General features: G+C 36.4%; 1 protein-coding gene across 2 annotated transcripts in view; it reads right to left on the reverse strand.

Annotated features, from left to right (window-relative positions):
- The window catches only part of TEKT5 (tektin 5), a 59,367-nt gene that overhangs the window by 20,093 nt on the left and 17,899 nt on the right, over nt 1-21,375 (reverse strand). For both annotated transcript variants that reach the window (XM_074195927.1, XM_074195926.1), the window contains exon 5: nt 20,757-20,979. In XM_074195927.1, the coding sequence (XP_074052028.1) occupies nt 20,757-20,979 (223 nt within the window). The remainder of the gene's footprint in view (nt 1-20,756; nt 20,980-21,375) is intronic.

Consider the following 21,375-nt stretch of genomic DNA (forward strand, 5'->3'; position numbering starts at 1 on the left):
AAACCCCACACATTTATTAAATACTTCTTGCTACAGAGTACTGGAAAAAATACAAATTTAGAGAAAACACAGTCCTGGTCTTCATAGAAATCATTGTCGGGAAAGAAAATAAAACCCAAATACAGATAATTGTAATGCGTAATATAACATGCTAAATGTTAATTTATATTTTAATAAATGTTATTTCAATTGAACAGTTTTCTTTTATAATCTTATGCACTTTATATTATGAATTGAAAGATATCATTCTGAGAAGAGATCCATTGGCTTCCCCAGGCTCCCAAAGGGTCCATTACCCTAAAAAGGTTAAAACCCATTGTTCTGGTGTTGGGATAAATTTATGTAGAGAGGGCATGTTTTTCCTTTTTTCAAGTCTACCCAGCTTGTGCCTTGCAAGTAAATGCATTTTCTTGTATTTCAGCCTTGTACCAGTGAAAGTAAGTAGAGAGGTGAAATAACAAAACATTATGTGAGGTTTGGATGGGAAAGTTTATCACCACATGGGTTTGGGAGGAGGAATCAAAGACTTTATAGGAGTTGAGAGCATTTGAGTTGAGTTTTAAGGCTAGATATCAACACAAAAAAGGAAAGGGGCATTTCCAGTATGGATAATCTTAGCATGTCATTTTTTAAAGGTTACCAAATTCTGTTACAGCTAAAGAATATAGTGGCTACATGTGATAGTACAATTCATCTCTATTAGACATTGTAAAAAGCTGGAGGAGGGTAATTCATTCTTAGTAATGGAACACGGAGCATGGAGAAATTCTTTAGAGTGATGATTAAGGCTAAGGAGAGATGAAGGAAGGTTGCCAGATTATGACATGGCAAAATTATGAGAATTAGCATAGAATCTCAAAGAGATGATCTTCAGTAAAGCTTAGGCAAGATATAGTTAAATCCTGAAAGTGCTGCAAAAGTAATTCCAATACTGTAACATTTAAAGTACCATGGAGCTGGACCATACTTTAACCTTTTTTCTTGTCCATGTGTTTTTTTCTTAAAGGATCTTATTTCCCATTTTTTTATAACAGATGTCAGGGGAAAAAATAGGATGAATTTTACAGAAATCTACTCTGCATCCAACTCTGTTGAAATAAGTAAATTCCATGAGGCAAGAATAAAATCCTTAGGTCTAAAATTCTTCCCTATCAAACTCAAAACTCATTCAGCATTTAGCCCAGCACATAGTAAATAATTCATAAATATTAACTGACTCAGCTGCAAATACGGGAGTTGTAGGCAGGATAGTACTAATGTTAAAAGTAGTCAAATCATTTCTGGTCCTGCTCCAACCTGGTACTAGACCCCAAGTGTCAAGTTAGGAAAGGTTGCCTAGACCCTATGTTTGGCTTCTCCACATCCAGTTGAAGAGAGGGATGGGGGGGGCAGCTCTTGCCAGACTCCAACAATGTAAGATGACCACTTTTGGCAATAAAGTGCAGAAAAGCAGCAAATCCTCATGTAGCCATGTCTCATAAGATGCTTTCTTCTGCATTTATAAACCAATACTTCTCCATCAAAAGGACAAAGTCATGCATGCATGACTGTCCATTTCCCAAAGACAGTATTAATCCTTGCCCTCCTCTGAGTTCTGATGTCTTTCAACATTGTCTTCCTTTATACTATCTGGGTGATTGTACATAACATCTTCCTAAGTCTGCTCCTTTCACTCTAGATTATATTATCTTCCCAAATCCTTCATTGACATAAGATTTAAAGTCAAAAGAGACTTACAGTGAAATTTCACTTTAGAGATGAGAAGACTGAAGCCAGATAGACTGAATGATTTGCATAAGATCACACAGGTAGTAAATGACAGAACTCAATTTGAATCCAGATCCTCTGACTCCATTAACTATTGTTGTTTTCAGTGAAATATTGCATTGAATTCATATACATCAATTTGTTTGACCATTCCCCAATCAATGAACAACTACATTATTTTCAAGTCTAGCAGAAAAAGTACTGCTCTAAATATTTTTGTTTATACAGGACCTTTATGTCTTTGACCTCCTTGGTGTATGTGCCAAAAGTTTTAAGTGGGTCAAAGAGAATATGCAGTTTGCTGACTTTTTAAAATATAATTTGCAATTGTTTTCTGGTCCAATTCTCTTCTTTTTAAATAATGCATTAGAATGCCTGCATTCTGACAGCTTCTTCTACATTTACCATCTTTACCTCTTGATATCTTTGCTAATTTGACTCTTTTTTTATTTATATATCTCTTAAGTTTTAGTAATTTAGAGGATTCTTTTAAATGGTTGTAACTTAATTGTATTTCTTCATTTGAAAAGTTCATAACTGATGCTGAATGAAGTGAGAACTAGGAGAACATTGTACACATTAATAGTAATGCTGTGTGGTTATCACCTATAATAGATATAGCTCCTCTCAGTTATTCAGTGAGAAAGACAATTCTAAAAGACTTGTAATGGAAAATAATATTCACATTCAAAGAAAGAAGTATGGAGTCTGAATGCAAACCAAAGCATACTATTTTCATTTTTTAAAATTTGCTTTATTTTTTTCATTTTTCATAGCTTTTCCCCCCTTTAGTTCTGATTCTACTTTCACAACATGATTAATATGGAAATATGTTTAACATGATTATACATGTGTAGCCCATATTAAATTACTCGCTTTCATGGGGAGGGGGGGAGGGAAAGAAGGGAGGTGGAAAAATGTGGAACTCAAAATCTTACAAAAAAATGAATGCTGAAGACTATCTTTATGTGTAATTGGAAAAATAAAATAAAAATAAAATAATTTGTAAAAAATAAAATTTTAAAAAAGATTACTTATCCCCCAAAGAGAAAAGTATAATTTTTAAGGAATGAATCATTCCTATTTCATGTTTTTATATAATTAAAATTATCTATACTAGATTTTATGATCATCTTTCCCCTTTTTTAGTTAAAACCTTTTCCCCTTAGACAACACTTCTTAGGAATGAATGAAGGAAATGAGCATTTCTCATATATATGCTAGGCCCTGTACTTAGGACTTTACAAGTACAGTTGATTCTTGTCATTCATGGTAGTTGTTTTCTATAAAGCCAAATGAACAACGTTTCAGTGGATGCTGTATCACTACTCCTTGGGGAAATACAGGTTTAGGTTCTTATGGTCCTCTGTTCACATTTACTTTAGCTCTTCCCACAATGGCCTCCTATTCAGTTAGGTAGATTTCTTCTCCCTTTTTTCTGGATGTACCATATTGTTGGTTCATTAACGCTGATTTTACAGTCAACAGAATTGAAACTCATACCTGAAAGAAGTTTATTTAACACATATATTTTCTCTGTAATGCATATCACTGCCTTCTTGGGCATGTCCAGAATTAGCTAGGTGGAACAATGTGTGGAATATTGGACTTGGAGTCAGGAAGACTTGAATTCAAATTATGCCATGTATATTTGCTAGATGTGTGACCCTGGGCAAGTCATTTAACTCTTCTAGTCTTAGTTTCCTTATCTGAAAAATGGGGATAATAATAAAACCTAACTCATACTGTTGTTAGGGGGCTCAATAAGATAATAAATGCAAAGCACTTTGCAAACTTTAAAGTACTATATAAATTCTAATTTACATTACCTATTTGATCTTCACAACAACCTTGTGAGAGAGTGTCTATAATTATTCCCATTTTATAAATGAGAAAATGAGGTCTGAGATGCTATGTACAACAATAGAAAAATATTCTTATCAATGAGATCATAGATCCATCAAAATATCATAGAATTATAGACCTATTATTATCTCATTATTTTATAGAAGTAAATTTCCAGGGAAGTTAAACAATTCTCCAGAGTAACAACAAACTTTAGAGGTAGGCTTCAAACTCAGAGCATTTAACTCCAAAGAAAGTGCTCTTCCCCCACTGCCATTTAATAAGAAAAATATCATGGATTTATGAAGCCATCTAGGTGCCAATGACCCTAGGGTTGTGATTCTGGCAGATAATCTATCAATTATCATACTCCAGAAGTATGCTAAGCTTGATCAGGTCATTAATGTACTAAATAACTTTGGACAAATCACTCTCATATCTGTTACCTTCTTTCTAAAATGGGCATAGCACAGTATTCTCTCATATGAATATATTACAAAATGTTTCATAGATACCTAATATTTCACTTGAACCTCACAACCATACTATGAGATATATAATGCAATATTATTACCTCCAATTTATGGATGAAGAAATTAAGAAACAGAGAGAGTCAGTGACTTCTCAGAGATCACATAGTTAATAAAAACTTGTACTGAAACCCTGGTCTTCTCAGTCTAGAGGTATTCCTACTGAAACAGGTCTGAGTACTTCTTTACCTGGTCTAACTTATAGAGTGATGCTCTGAGGACTGAATTAAGTTAATGGATATGAACATACTTTGAAAAGGAGAAAGTGCTATATAAACATATGGAATGATTATTTCTGTTAGCATTAAAAGGGACAAAAGCATAACTGACTGTACATTAGGGCTAAATCCAGAGTCGATCAGTAATATTTGGTATTTTTCAGTCACCCCTAGGACAGATAGGGAGGTTCCAGAGCAGAGATATACTCTGTGTACATGTAAAGATCATAGAATCACAGAAGGGATCTTGGACATAATTTGATCCAATCTTCTAATTTTACAGGTGAAGAAACTGAAGCCTAGAGAGACAGAGTGACTTTCCCAACATCACACAAGTAGTAATTGGCAACCAAGTGTCTGTTGAAGAGCATCATGGTGGTTCTCCAAGAGAATTTCAACTTCCCATCATTTTTTGTGCCAATCTTTCTTTGAGGCCATCAGCTAACAATAAACATTACTTTGGGAAAATCCAAATATAAACAATCTAAACTATAAGCCACAAGCAATTAGAGAAGGTTTTTTTTTTTTTGTTTAGGAAATGACAGTTTCAAAAAAGCAGTTTTCCCCATAGTCGTATTCCTATACATCATTAATTGCTGCATTGAATAGCTAGCAATTGGTATATATTTGTTAATGGATTTCTTGACTAAGATAGGAGAAACTTTAAGCTCAAGAATTAAGAGCCAGGAGTAATTAAAGACCGATCAGTGATGAATCATAATATTCTCTGTAACACTTTAAGGTCTACAAAAGCTTTTTTTCATAATAATCCTGTGTACAAATAATAAACCCATTACAGTTAAGGGTTCTGAGGTTCAGAAGTATGAGTTGGGGGGCTTACCCAGAGTCACCAAGCTAGGAAGTGTTGGGGACAGGAATTAAGTCCAGGTCCTTCACCCCCAATGGTTGTATTCAAATATATTAGGAAAGAGAACCAAGATCAATGGGAAAATATTCTAAAGTCATAGTTGAGAATCTTATAGACTGAAAGGAACATTAGAGATTATCTTATTTATTATTCAATACTTCATTATCTCATTATCACCATTACCATAAAAGTAAGAAACTTCAAACTATGAGAATTATAAAAAATTGACTTCCCTTCAACTTTTCAGGATATCTACTTTGAAAAATGAATAATAATTCTAATGACTAACATTTCCATAGCTGTTGAAAGCTTACAAAGTTCCTTTCCTCAGAATAGCAGGTAATATATTATTTTACCTCTTTTTATAGATTAGTAAACTAGGGTTCATAAATGTCAAATGAATTAATTGGGATCACACAGTGTCAAAGAGAATACTTGAATCCAGATTTGTCCAGACTTCAAATCTGACACAATCTATGAGCCGTATTATAAAAAGTACCTTTATATACCTATAAATTACTTGGGATCATTTTTTAAATGGACTATAACTGTCTACTAGATTTATTATGGAGGATGGCCAACCAACAAACTGAGTTGAAATGAAAGATAGGGTTTAAATCTGTTTTTATAACCCCACTCCATTCTCCTTTTGACCTGACAGGTTCTTAGTAGGGTCAGGACTGAAGGAGACATGGTAAATTTTCCTCTTCCTACCTTCCAATATCTAATACAGTCTGCAGTAATAACTCATTTAGTCCCTGACTAGGTAACCATCCTAGTCACCCCCACCCCAAGGTAGAACAAGGCCTTTGTAAGCTCCCCATCTGATCAGACCCCATGCATCTAATCCTAAAATGGGCAATTTCTTTTTGCCAGAAGAAATTTCCCTTCTGTGAATCAAAGGCCTAGCTCTGAAACTGTGTGACTGTGACTGTTTTAAAAATGCTTAATTTTGATTATATCTTTTTTCATATCACCTTTATTTCTGAATATATCCCTCCCCCTCTCTTTGCTTACTGAGTAATTATTTATAATAATTTTTAAATGAGGAAAAACAAATCATTTTTTACAAAAGTAACTTATCATTGAAGTCTAACAATATAGGTGATAAAACATTCTCACATCTGTATTCTTCACCTTTGCAAAGAAAGGCAAGATTCATCTCTTTTTCAAAGATGAATTATATTTGGTAAGTATAATTTCTTGTATTCCTATTCCTTCTCTTCCTCTTTCTCATCCTCTACAGCTTCTTAGCTTTCCAGTTTTTAAAAATGCATTTTCATTTCATTAATTCCTTTTCTATTTGACTAACATTCATTTATAGAGATAGGATTTTTCTTCAGAGGACTGCCTTAGCTGCATCTCAGAAATTTTGTTATGTTGCTTCATTATTATTATTATTATTTTCTTATACACAATTACTGTTTCAATGATTTACTCTTTGACTCAGTCCTTAAGTAGGATTTTTTTTGTTAAAGTCTCTACTTGGGTGTTTGTCCTTTTTTGTGTGTTCTTCAGTAACTTTTAAATCATAAAGCCTGTCTCCCTACACAGAAATGCTTTCAAAGACAAATTTAAAAGCATTCTACAGATGTCAGAGGTCATTCTACTCATTCCCACTATAAGAAACACATCACCATTGTCCAATGAGGTAACTTGGTTGTACTGTAGTGGAGGTGGAATTTTTTTCTCCCATGAGGCATTCAGCCTGTGAATCTTCAATTTGATAGGAGCTCTCTGTCTCCATTTCAGAAAAATATTGTTTTGATCTTGGAGAGGCAATAGACTATTACAATAAGAGATACAGTTATAATTCCCCTGAAGCAGGCTCATCTCACACAAGCCAGATGCTCTTCAGCGATCTATAGCATAGGAAGAGGAGGGAAGAGTTAACTGTGTGCGGGATTGGGGGTTTGGATCTCTTAACATGAGATCCATAGGCTTCCAGGGAGTCTGTGGATGTATTTTAAGACAGTGTTGAACTTAAAACGGGGGAAAAAAGACATCTTTATCTTGACATAGTAGATTTTCTATGCAATTCAATGTATTTTATTTTTTGCATTTAAAGAATCTGCTGAGAAGAGGTCCATAGGCTTCACCAAGATACTAAAAGGGTCCACGACACAAACAAGTTTAAAAACCCTTAGTGTAGGGGGGGAAAATGAAAGGAAAGAAGTAGGAAAGAAGAGAGATGACTCTATTCAGTCTGACCAGAAGTTACTGGGGTTTTGGCAGCATATTCTTGAGAGTCTTCATCGTAGTAAAAAAATCTCAAAGATTGTTTTTTATTGTTCAAGTTGTTTCAGACTCTTCATGACCCAATTGGGTTTTCTTGGCAAGCATGCTGAAGTGGTTTGCGATTTTATTCTCCAGCTCATTTTAGAGCTGAGGAAATTGAGGCAAAAAAGATCAGATGATAGCTATTAAGTGTTTGAGGTCTAATCTGAATTCTTGACTCTAAGATGGGCATTCTATGCCATCTACCAGTCGATAAGTAGAGAGATAAGGAGAGAGAGAGAGAGAGAGAGAGAGAGAGAGAGAGAGAGAGAGAGAGAGAGAGAGAGAAGGAGGGAGGGAGAGAGAGAGAAAGAAAGAGAAATGAAAAGGAAAAAAGAAAAAATCTGATCCCCCCAAAAAACCCAAGATGACTCCAAGAATTTTAGAGAGATAGAAGGAATTCAGAGATCATTCTCTTATCCAAGAATTAAGGCAACTTTTTTCTTCTGATCTGAACGAACCTTAAAGGTAAATTTTAGTCAATGGGTTGATTTCACTTATTTCACTTCCTAAGAAGCTGAAATTCTTGTTAACTTTCTCAAGAATTGAGCTCCCTGAAGTCATGGGCTTCTTCTTGTGTTATTCCTTCTCCCTCTTTCTCCTCCTCCTCCTTTTCTTCCCTCCTCTCTTCTTCTGCCTCCATCTCTTTCCCTCAACAGAGCCCAGTCCAGACTCTGTACACATTAGTGGTACAAGAATGGGTGATGACTGCCCAGCAAACTGCTTCAATTGTCTGTGGGTTTCACAGTGATTTTTTTAAAAGTCAAAATCTTTTCTGAATCAATGGTTCTCGCAGCAGCTGATTAACAGAGAACAAACCCATACCTCCTGGGGAAAGGATAAGCCAAGCCAGAAAGTCAGGGCTGTGAAGTGTCTGTCTACTCTGCACCCGCTGACATATGGGGGAAAAGAAGGAGGGGAGAGGAAAGAGAGGGAAGCAATTTCCAGATTTGCTTCAGATGAAATTAATCTCAGCTCAGCAAAAAAGATCTTTGCATATTCCAGATCATTGCTTGGATGGAATAGAAATTAGCCTAAAGGTTTTATAAGGAAAAATGTGCTGGCAGAGTTATCTGCCCTGTAAAACAATCTGCCTACGTGTTGTCTTGTGACTAAAGATTGAGAGCCCTTAATGCCGCTGAATTATTTTTGATGTGGAAAAAAGGACAGAGTGGTGCCAGCGGGGTTTAGACTTCTGGATTCTTTGTGCAAACTTGCATATTTATTGTTTTCCAAAAATGCATAAAGCCAAGAGGTTTCCAAGGAGATGCCTGGCTCAGCATCACTTTCCCGGGAGCTTCTTTGATGTCCAAAAAAGACCAGTTGGAAGTCTAAGTTCTTTTTAGTGGATCAAATGCTAAGGGACTATGTAGTATCAAAAGACTATAAGTATAGGTGTAGGTCTAGAGACAGTTGGGAAACAGAGCTTCAGAGAAGGTGGAGAAGAATAGCCAGAGATATTTCACCAAAGAGTTAGAAAACTAAGTTAGAACTTCTGGTCAAATGCCAAGTGACAAATGCAAATGAGGATCATCAAGCTCAGCTCTAGATGGTTCCTCCTCAGAATTGTCCCAGCTGTCTCCAGAGATGAAGTCTTCAGGGTCATGGTTGCCTGAGGAAGTCCTTTCCCTGACTTCTCAAATGCATTGATTGTCTAGGATAGGAAATATGTACTCTAGATTTGAAAGCAGGTACTTCTCTCCTCCCAGACACTGAGCATTGGGAATAATTTGGGTTCAAGAAGGATCCTTAGAAGTCACCAAGCTACTCATTTCACAGATAATAAAGGAAGCAGAGGGGTTAGCCCAGGCTAGTAAGCAAAGCCAAGATTTGAAATCCAAACTAGTGCTTTTTCTGTTACACTGTTGTGAAAGAGTGGTAGAGAAGGGAAAGAACCTAAGAGAGCAAACTGATACCCTTTGCTTGCCTTTCTATGACTGTTAACACCAAACCATGAATGTTGATGAATTATAGAGCCTGAGCAGGAAACTGAGACCCAAAGAACTTTTGAATATGCCAAAATTAGGATCAACTCAAGACTAGTGAACAGGTTGACAAACTCAGCCAGATGTGTTCAGATGTAAATATGAATTAAATGGCAAGATGGAAAGGGGAATCAGAAAATAGGCAGCACATAAAGTCAGGATAGATATGGGATAACTGGGGGTTATGATTGCATCAGAAACCAAGATAGTGTACAGTAAGATTATCCAAGAGAAGACAAGATATAGGCAATGACCAAAGGTCAGTCAAGGGAATAAGGAACCAGGAGAGAGAAAGGATAGCAAAAAATGGGTGGAGTATGTTTAAGACATCAGCCTCAGAGAGATTTTAATCCCAAGGCAATCTTCTGCCATAGAACCCCAGAATCTCAGAGCTGGAAGGAAACATTAGAGGCCACCTAATACATACATACATACATATATATATATATATATATATATATATATGTATGTATGTATGTATATATATGACAGTCAAGAAAACACTGGATTTGAAATCTAAAGGCCTAAATCCTAGCTCTGCTACTTTAGGCAAGTCTCTTATGGCTAGACTTTGTTTCCTCCTTTGTGAAATGAAAGTGATAATACTTGAACTTCCTTTAGCATTGTTGTAAGGAAAAAATTTTAAGCTTTAAAGCACTCCACCATAAATGTGAATTCATATTGCTCTCTGATCCAACCAATAACTGAACAGGAATTTCTTTTTATGGCATCTATGCTAAGCAGTCAACCAGTCCAGAGAGTGTAAGTAAAAAAGTGGTGTAGTAGAAAGAGCAATTAGCCTGGAGTCAAGATGACTTGAGTTCAAATGTGTCTTCAGGTACTTATTAGCTATGTGACCCTGTACAAGTCATTTAACATGTGTTGACCTCAGTTTCTTCATTTCTAAAGTGAGTATAATAATTCCATTTTTGAAGAGTAACAATTGATAAAAAGTTTTTTCTTATATTGAACTAAAGTATACCTTACTATTTACCCCCCTCCCTACCCAGATTACTTTAATTCTGAGGTCATGTAGAACAAAATCCAACTACTTCTACTTGACAATACTTTGAATAATTGATGACAGTGGTAATTTCTGGTCCTTTTCCTGGTCTTCTTTTCTCCAAGCTAAATATCCTATGTTCTTAAATGGATTATCCTATTGGATAATCAAGACCCCTTATCATTTTAGTTCTCCTCTTCTGGACAGTGTCCTGCTGGTGAATGCCCCTTGTAAAATGTGGCATCCAGAAACTAGGTATAATATTCTGGATGGAATTTGGCTAGGACAGATTACTTTGAAAATATTGACTCTTTTAATCTATACATTCTGTTTCTATTCTTGTAGTCTTTTTGTTTTTTTGGCTGCTACATCACACTGTTGACTTAGATTAAATTTGTGGTCTATACTCTCCCCTCTACCAGGTCTTTTATACATTGACTGCTACTGGCTAAATCATTTCTACCCTTTATTGAAATGGTTTTATTAGGATCCCAAGCCTATAATAGAGGTTCACTTAAGAAGGTCAACCAGGAAAATCTCAAAAGGTGCTGACAATGACTAAGCACCACTGGTCATTTGACGTGTATTTGCCACAACCACATTTTTAGAGGTTCATTGCACCCAGAATTTTAGGCAGCTCAGTTAATACAAGACTTCTGTAGTGCCACATGTAATACAAGGAATACAGGGGAAACAGTCCAGTCCCTGATTTCTCCCATGTCTGAATTATTTTGCTAGGAAGAAGTCTCATCTGGTTTACAACCTCACTGCCCTTGCAAGACAATTAGCATTACAATAGTGGTATAACAAAAAGTAATTCTTAGCATGGGTCTCTCCATGATTTCTGGTCTAGACTTAAAAAGTGATAGAAGAAATCTCAATAATAATGCAGATTAAACTTAAAAGTATATTTGTTGTACATGCCTTTATCCTCCTCAGAAACCTGATTGTTAAACATTCACCAGTGCATTGCTGTCTCTAAGGTGCCTGACAGTGCTAGGATTTGACTATTTTTTGGACCATTCCAGATTTTATTGGCATAAAGGAACTGGTGAAGAGGAATTCCCTCTACCAGTTGAGGTCAATATACTTGCTCTGCGCTTGGGGCTTAAAGAGTTACCTAGGGCACTGTTCAAAGTTAAGTGACTTAGCCAAGGTCACATAGTCTAACCTAGACTTCAAGACCAACTTGGTAACCACTACCCCAAAACTGCCTTTCTATAATATTATAAATAGATTGTTCAGAGAAGACTTCTTATATGGATACCAAATGGGAGAAAAGGTAAGGACATTCCAAATGGAAGACAGAACAAGGATTTGTCCTGGTGAAGAGGAGCCAGTTTTGTATGGAGGAAGGATGTTGATTAATTTTCATTGAAAAAAAAAAAAAAGAAAAGTTAAATTGGTGAACTGGGAACAAGTAACCAAAATGGTGAATCATTTGGAGAGCCTTCAATCTCATATAGGCCATAGGCTTAAGAACACTTAGAAAACATATCTATATATATATATATATATATATATATAGATATATATATATATATAGAGAGAGAGAGAGAGAGAGAGAGAGAGAGAGAGAATTTAAATCAGCCAAGCAAGTGCTCTCATTTGGTCTTCCCCATAATACTGTGAGATAAGCATTTTTACTACCTCTTTTACAAATGAGGAAATTGAGGCTCATACAGTAAAGTTTCTTATTGAGGGTCACACTAAGAATGAGTATCTTAGGTAGAATTTGAATCCAGGTTCTCTTGACTCTAAGTCCACACCATTCTAAATATAAATGAGAGGTAATAAAGTAAAAGAGTGCTCAGAGCAGGATAGGGAGATCTTAGGGATAGCAACTGATACTTGGAGACAAGATAGAGATAGAGAAGGGAGGAAGGGGATACACTTAGCTGAGAAAAGAGCCAAAAGATAATGATACTTAATTGGGATGAAGATCAGGGTAGGGAACAGCTTAGGTGCTTCAAAGAATAGAGTGCTGGGCCTGGAGTCAGGAAAACCGAAACCAAATCTGATCTCAGATACCTACTAGCCATGTGATCCTGACCAAGTCACTTAAGCTCTGTTTCTTTGATCCACTGGAGAAGGAAATGTCAAATCACTCCAGGATCTTTCCCAAGAAAACCCGATGTACAATAAGGTTCATGGAGTCACAAAAAGTCAGACACAACTGAACAATAAAACAAGGGAAGATACCTACTATGGGGGAATACCAGACTCAAACACTCAGTTAAACCCTTGTTAACATTGTCCAAGGCTCATCAGAAGCAGAAACTGAACTCTTTGGGTTGAAATGGTATTTTAAAAAGAACTAAACAAGGATAGGAATGGTGAAGAAGAGATTATCTACCCAGGAGAAGAGACTGGATGAAGAAAACTTTTTATTTTTTCAGGATGTGACTGTTCTCATGTCAAACTGAATGCTCACATGAATAAATTAATCTATCTGACACTTGAAACAATATGAAAGACCCTAGTAGCAGGATATCCCCCAATCCTCTTTCCCAGGAGTTACTTCTTGTGCCTTTGTCTATATCCCCTAGGAGGGGATATGTCATTTTTAGAAAGAGTGGTTGAAATGAATTGGTTATACTCATGTTGTTCTGGAAGAAATCTGGCTGCTTTCAGAGCAGAAAAGACTTTCTCATTCAGAAATAGGTTCCAGACTGAGTTAAATAAATAGCCTGTGTTGGCTTTGAGAGAACAAACTGAATCTGAGGACCAGGGCCCCTCGCCCTCTCAGGCATTTTGCCTGGTTAATTATGGAGGAATTTGGCCTTCACAGGAAAGTGAAATTTTTCCTGGTGTTGATGGTCATTTGAAAATCAAAAGCTAAAATGAGCCTCCAAATAAAAAGCCTCCTTTTAAGGTTAGAATTCATGCCCTTTTGAACTCTGGATCTCATTTAGGAACTCTTAAAACTTTCTTTCCACTCCTAATTTTAAATGTTATGTTCTCCATTAATCTGTAAATCCATCCATAGTCTTAATTTGTTTATCAATATCATCAATATCATTTAGATTTTAATTTATTATTTTATTTATATTCCCTCTTCCAGGAACTTTCCTTTACTAATCAAGCAATGGGTGTTATACCTAATGTGCATTTACAGTCATATTTCATAGGATTTAACATTATATATATATAGCTAATTTTAGCCTTAATAAAGAATTAATATTGCCTAGATAATATATATATATGCAATTCAATGGGCAACCTACTGAATTAATCCTTCAGTACAAACATTATTGATAGATGATAAACTGGGACCATAAAGGAATAGAAACAGAGTGGACTGCATTACATTGGTGAATTTCTGAATTTTCAATTATCTTAAACTGCTGCTGACAAAAAAAAAGAAGAAAAGTATCATTTTAACACCAACATTCTCCTGGTTATTTGATATAACTGCTAATTATGGAATACTACACTCTCCAAAGAATTAAGGTTGTGAGTCATTCAAAAGGCAACAGAAAGATATGTGGTGGGAGGTAGAAGACAGTAACATATCATCATTTGCCAAATTTTCCTCCACTTTAGTATTTTTAAATTGTAAATCAATTATTCTTTCTTTCAGAGCTTCTACTTCACCATTATGTATTCAATTTTTCCTACTCTGATGTTTGTAATTCTGTTATAAAGAGCTCTGATTTCTCTCTTAAATTCACTTCTAAGATTTTCTTTCAAGAGCTTTCTCTTTAGAACTAGTCTTACTTTTTTTGCTATTGTCTCTATCTCAAAGAAACTCATAGGGTTTCTCTCTTTCATTGGTTAATATTCATTCTTTGCTTTTTAATATAATATTTGTTCAATATACTTTGATTTCAAATGAACATTATTCATTCTGTCTCTATCAACCTTTCTGTTTTCTCTGCTGTTGTGCTAGGTTTTTTTTTATTTAAGCTTTCTCTCTTGAACTTTTGAAATTTCAACTTTTCTTTTGTACTCAAAGCTAGTCACTCAGTTTGGAGAATTTTTTTTGGTCTCCTCTGGTTCATGGAAGTGCTGTGTAGATAGGGTCTGCCTCACGCAAGGGGATATTAGAATTGGATAGGCCTGGGATTCTATCCAGAGTAACCTCTTGGGGTAGAGGACAGTCCCCAGTAAGTTTTCCAGGATCATTTTCATATAGCCCATCAAAGTGTTCTGTTAGCTGGTAGTTCTGGGCACAATCCACTGCTAATCTTTTGCCCTTCCTGAAAATTCTGTCAGTCTTTCCTCTCCCTCTTTCTCCCTTGCTGATAGTGGCTGGAAAGAATAAGTATCTGCTACATCTTACAGAATTTAGGTGGAGTCATTACTGTGGGACAGTCCTATAGCCATGCCTATGAGTTTTAAATCTATGAGTTTGTGTGTGCAAATTGGGAGAGAGAAATTACAGAGTTCTTTAGGGGTAGGAAATCTGAATGAGAAGTTTTCCAATATTAATTCATGAGATTTTTACCTTATATATGGGTTCTATATTCTTTTCTTATGGATTACACAACTGCAATTACTCTATATCTATACATCATCTTTTTCTTTTGAGGATTTGAAATTGGAAAAAAGTTGGTAGAAAGCAACTATTTGGTCATCTTGCTGTTCACATTCAAATCACAGAAGTATAAAGGAAGCCATCAGAGAGATAAGTGATTTGAGAAGATGCAGCAGGAATAAAGAATCACTGATCAAGTGGAGAGAGGGAATGGAAACAAGATACTAAGAATTTCTAAACATCTGCTGGGCACTATGTAAAGTTTTTTACAGAAATTTTCTCAGTACATACTCAACCAGAAACTACACAATTTCAAAAAATGTAGAGGAAGAACTCCATCATGTGGGAAGATTTCTCTTGGATATCCAGGCACATGATGGAGTTCTTCCTCTTCATCTTTTGAAATTGTGTAGTGTTGGAGGAAGGACCAGCAGCAGTGAGATCACAGGTCCATCAAATATCAAGATATAATTCCATATGTTTACAAATACTAGAATATTATAATCAAGAAAGAATCAAGATATCAGGTCAATGGGGAGACTCATGATATGTGTAAGTAAGGTATGTACAGCACATTATCAGTGGTAACTTGTGCAAAAGAAGTGGCAATACATCATCAAAAAAATGTATGACAAGAAAAGGAAGTGACCTGTTACATAGTAAGGATAAAGGATAACAGATGGAAAGTCTATATACTGCAATGGCACCCATAAAATATTGTGGAAGTCTCCAGTATCCTGGATAGATCCTCTAAAGGAGGATAGAGATAAGGATCCAGAAGGGGGAAAACATACAAGAAAAATGCCCAATTTCCAACCTATGACATTCATCAGTTTATCTTGAACAGACATATAGGTAGATAATGAGGTTGAACCAGAATTGAGTAAGAGAAGATATCTGGATAACATTTTGGAACTAAATGGTGCTTTTAATGGCCCTGAACTTTCTCCAGAAATAAAATCCAATCATTTTAACATCTATGTTCAACCAATGATACTATAAAGTCATAAAATTCCACAATCTTCAATAAATAAAACTATGGCTCATTCAAAGGACAATGGAGAGATGGGTGTGAGGAGGCTGAAATGTATTACTACTGAAGAATGGAATGTCATCAAAGAGATATGGGACTAGAAAAGATGATGGGCTGATCCCTCAGTGAGAACATAGGATAATTATTGGATACAATGCATACTTCTATGGAATCCATCCATGTAATGCTAAGATATCTAAAGTAGGGTCTGTAGAATATTGGAGACAGACATAAAGAAACTGTGGAGGTAGTGTCTAGAAGACTTTAGAACACAAAATCTCTTCTAGCCTTCTGCTGAGGTATCTTCCAGCTCCAAATCTGTGATACCACAACACCCCAAAATAACTAGACTTCCATACATATAGTGCTTTAAGGTTTGCAATGTGCTTTCCATATGTTATCTTGTTTGATTTTCGCAATGATCTTGGAAGACCATTATTATACCCCATTTTACAGATGAGGAAATTGAAGCAAACAAAATTTAAGTAGCTTGCCCAGGGTCAAACAGCTGGTATGTGTCTGAGATAGTACTGAAACTCAAATCTTGCTGATTTTGAGCACCAGCCCTCTATGCCCTATGCTGGAATCAGAAGAATAGGATTCAAATTCAAGTCTACCACTCACTGATTGCACAGTAGTTCCAGCAAGTCATCATCTGTCTGAGTCATTGCTTCCTTCCTAATAAGATGAAAAAAGCAAAACTTCTACTACTGGTCTGACAGTGTTATTTTGATTAACAAAAAGATTAAATGTAAGTCATAAACTATAAAGGTTATATAAATTAATAAATTTTGTCATATAAACAACATCAATAAGCACCTAGCTATTGCCAGCTTTCCCCAAGCCCATTGGGAAGGAATGGGTTTCAAGAGTAGAGTCCATGTTTTGTTCCATTTTGGAAGAATCAATCCTATGCCAATCCCTGAATGAACATTAATTAAACATGAGTTGTGGATGACAAAGAATAAAAGAAGAAAAACATTCTGATTCTTTTCCTGGTGTCCCAGTCCTTCTCAAAGATGGGTACAAATTTTGCTGCATCTTATCTTCTCTCTTCTATTGTTTCTGACTACTTGGAACTTCAAACCACCTAGGAGGTGGGGAGTTTAGAAGATGAGAAGCTAGATTGATGTATTTGACATGATGTTAGCTAAGTTTCAGGAATGTTTATTATGATTCCCTTGTGCATGCTGTCAGGGCTTCATATTGCTAATAACAAAAGCAGGGAAATTATGATGTGATTCAGAAGAGCTGCTGAATTATAACAGAAATGAGAAAGGAGTTTGCATTTTACACAAATTGGGAAGGTGTTATACATACATATATGTATATATGTATGAATGTATGCATTTTTAAGGGAATGAGCTAACCAGATTCCTCTTAGGAAGAGACTTGGAATATTTTGTTTGGCATGTGAGTTTGGACATCAAACTCAGATCAAATTTCCTTAGAATTAGATGACTGTAAAAAAAAAAAAGAATTAGATGACTGTGAATTGCCTCTTGGAGGAAGCTTTGTTCTCTAAATAATCTGAGTGTGAGATAGGAGGGTTAGAGATAGGTTATGTTCAGGTATTAGCTAATGCCAACCCAGACTAATGCCTGTGTGTATAACTAGAAATTCATTGAAGATACCAACCTTACATGCCCTCCTCTGTGCCAAAGGACCTTGCAGCAGAGTATCCAGACTGGGTAATTAGATGCATGCGGAAGGAGCTCTCATAGATGTCCATCTGTGATCTCCACAAGCCCCAATTGTCAGGTCAGTCACTCTCCTCAAAGGCAGCAGCTCTGGTTACATACTTTGTAGTTCTGTGCTATTTTAGCCTAGAGACTTATCAGTCTTTTCCCAACAGCAGTCAAATACATTCTGAAACCCAACCCAGAGAGGCTCTGTACTGCTTGGCCTCAGTTTTATTGGAGACCACAAATGGAGGAACTATTAAAGGCCAAATGTCTTCAAGCAAAAGCCTAGTTCCAAAATGTGCCTTACAGGTACATACGCAATCCAAGAGAGCATAATAAACAGTAATTCTAGCACTTGGGGGAGAGGGCAAGTTCAGTTGAGGGAAGGTAATGGAGTGCTTTAAAGCATGACCACTTCTGTGCACATCTGGGGTAGAATGGAGACTGGGGTCAAGAGAGTTGAGGAGATTAAGCAACAGAAAGACCAGGATGTTTTAAATTTTAAAAGCAAGGAGTTGAGGTGAAGAAGTCTGTGAGGCAGAGATCAAACTTATTTGGAAAGAGGAATAATGACCGAGAGGTTCAGAGATAGCAACAACAAGGCTCTGACAGGACTAAGTGAACTTTTAAAGGACAGCCAACTGTGGACTAATGGTAGCAACGTATAGGTCAAGGAATATAAGCCTTGTATCAAGGGATGCAGTCTCATCAGAAGAAAGCAAGGTTTCAATGAGCCCCTGGGATGAAAGGAATGTAAGAAATAGTTAAGGAGAAATGTATAGAGTTTGTCAGCAATAGAAGAGAACTGAGTGGGGAGGGGGTGCAATGGAAAGAATTGCTAAGGAGTTGAGTAGCCTATAGAAATTGGACAGGAGGAGGCTACAAGGCTGTCAGATAGTAAATACTAAGCCCTTCTCTACATTCTCTTATAACACTCTGATCCTGGGTATCCTGCTTCTTCCCAGACCCTTTAGCAAATCAGGAGCAGTCCATCCTTTTGTAAACAGGAAGCCCCAGGAAAGAAACAAAATTGCTGATGCTAGGTTGTGGATGAAAACCCAGGGAAATGAGCCAGGGAGGGTTTGTTTGGTGGTCGAGGACTTCCTCTCAAATATGAGCTGCGCTGTTCAGTTGTGACTGATCCTATTTGAAGTTTTCTTGGCAAAGGTACCGGAGTGATTTGCCATTTCCTTCTCCAGCTCATTTTATAGATGAGGAATTGAGGCAAACAGGGTTAAATGACTTGCTTAGGATCACACAGCTAAGTGTCTGAGGTCAGATTTAAACACATGAACAAGAGTTTTCTTGTCTTCAGGTCTGGCAGTCTAGTCACTTTACCACTTAACTGCCCAAGTTGTAACCTAGCTCAAAGCTCTGCCTGTTCCCAGATGGTTCCAGATCTGCTGCAACATCAAATCCCTAAGACACTCATAGTTTCCATTCTACATAACCTAGCATTGAAAATCATGTTCACATCACCAGTTAGAAGCTATAAATTACTTTCCAAGACAGTGGAGGGTTGAGAGTCTATTTTTTCAGGATGTAGACAGCATTTCAGATCAATGGGAAAGGAAGAGGTGCCAATCTTAATAAAAGATACCAGTTTAAAAGAGATACTTAAAATTTCACAATAACAATGAACTGTTGAAATGACGAAACACTGAATGCATTCTCCACCCACCCACCCCACTCAATATCTTTTTTCCTTATCTAGAAGAGCAAAAAACTGATAATCATCAACAGAATGCCAAGCTGAGGCCTGAACCCTATCTTGTTTCTTTCTTTGGCAAATGGCAAACAGGTCCTGTTAGAACTTAATTTATTCACTCTGGGCACTGACTTATTAGCAAAACAGCTGGTGATTAAGTAATTGAGATTAATATCAGACCCATGAGGCAATGGGAAACTCAGTGGCGGGAGATGAGAATTTGAAATTGGAGTGGTGGAAATCTTAAAAGAAAAAAAAAAGATTGACTCAAAATATTTTTATTTCTCTCCATTAAAGGCAGACCACAGCTATATAACCAACCAAGTAAAATAGAATAAACATTAAAAAACCCCACCCAGACTTTGTGCTGTGGTAATAAATACAATATGATACTAAACCACGTTTGATGTATCAAACTAAATGCTTATTAAAACAAAAAGCACTGGTTTTATTGTCATCTTTGGCAGAGGAGTAGGGTGGGGTCCGGACCTGTGATTTCAGTGATGTTAGAAATTTCTTTTGTGGAACCCCCCTTTACTGGCACTGACCTTCAATAACTATGCAATTTAAAGTTGTCTTAGGTTTCAAAGAGGTTATGTGACCTGCCCTGTATCACGTGTCCAGTAGGTAACAGGGATTTGACTCCAAGTCTTTTCTATTCTGTGACTGTTCCCTATCCACCTCACCATGTTGGGGTTTTTTTTTTTAATTAACATGTTGTCTAAAAAAATAGAATAAATGTAATAAAAAAATTATTCCCAATCTCCCTCCTATTTCTTAATCTCAAAATCTCTCAACAAATCCATCAACCAAAATCAAAGCCATTTTCCTGGAACCTTTAAAGCCAAAAGATTATTATTTCCTAGTGTACCAACATGTGCATATCTATCTACTCAGTCCTGGTTATAGAAGCTGTGACTTGGGAGATCATAGATCTTCACTTCACCTTTATTCCTATAAACATCAAACAAGGACACCAAACGGAGAAGCAGAATAGCTTGGAATTCACCAACAAACTCTGGTGCCTTTGCTCAGTTTCTGGTATCTTTGCCCCAGAATGCCAATCTCTACATTGCATGAAGCACATTAGTAAGCAAGGGAAGATTTATAAATTAGACTTAAGGAATATGGATTAAATCAAACTATTCCAAGCAGGAGGCTCAAATATGACTCTGGATTACCAACTACCTACTTCTAGATTGTAGGAATAGAATCATAGACCTACTCTATATGGGTCGGTTTTTACATTCTCCTATCTCCAAACAGACTTTCTACTAGATGGAAGTAGAGAGATAAGGATCAGGGTTTGTTCTGTTCTGTAAGATCTCCTTAATGGTCCTAATGGTAGCTTGCTTACCTTTGCCAGTTGCAATTGAAGTTTATTTTTCACATCTGTCACCTCAGCAATTCGGGAGTTGAAGGCCAGGTTGGTATTAGTAAATTGCTTCCATATTTGATCTGATGAGCTGTCCAGTAGGTTCTCAGCTTCTTCCCGGAGCCTGATGGAGTTTGCTCTCATGTTCTGAGAATGCCTAATATTATTGTCACTATATTTGGCCCATGTCTCAGGTACTGAAACCCTGGACAAAAAACATAGAAGAAATAAAAATGAGGTTAAACAGTCAGACATCACTAAGGACCTTCCTTTCACCTCATTTTTTTCAGGAATGGAACTACGACATTATTGGGCCTTTCTGAAGTTACAAAGATAAGGTGCACCACAGGCTATCTTAGTTCTAGTTGAGCAATGTTCATTGAGTGATTATTCTGTAAAAAGCTCTAGTCTTCCTTACCCATGAGGAAAACCTGAAGAAACTGGGATGCCTCAAATTAAAGAAAAAAGAACAATTTAAGCATTACCATTGAGGATATAAGGATAATAAACAGATGTTCTCTGTTAGAACAAAAGAAAATAGGCTTAAACTTCTAAGATTTTAGAGATGGAAAGGAACATGCACATAATCTAGCTCACCCTG

The sequence above is a fragment of the Macrotis lagotis genome, chromosome 8, assembly GCF_037893015.1.
Source record: "Macrotis lagotis isolate mMagLag1 chromosome 8, bilby.v1.9.chrom.fasta, whole genome shotgun sequence".
Classification (NCBI taxonomy): domain Eukaryota; kingdom Metazoa; phylum Chordata; class Mammalia; order Peramelemorphia; family Peramelidae; genus Macrotis; species Macrotis lagotis.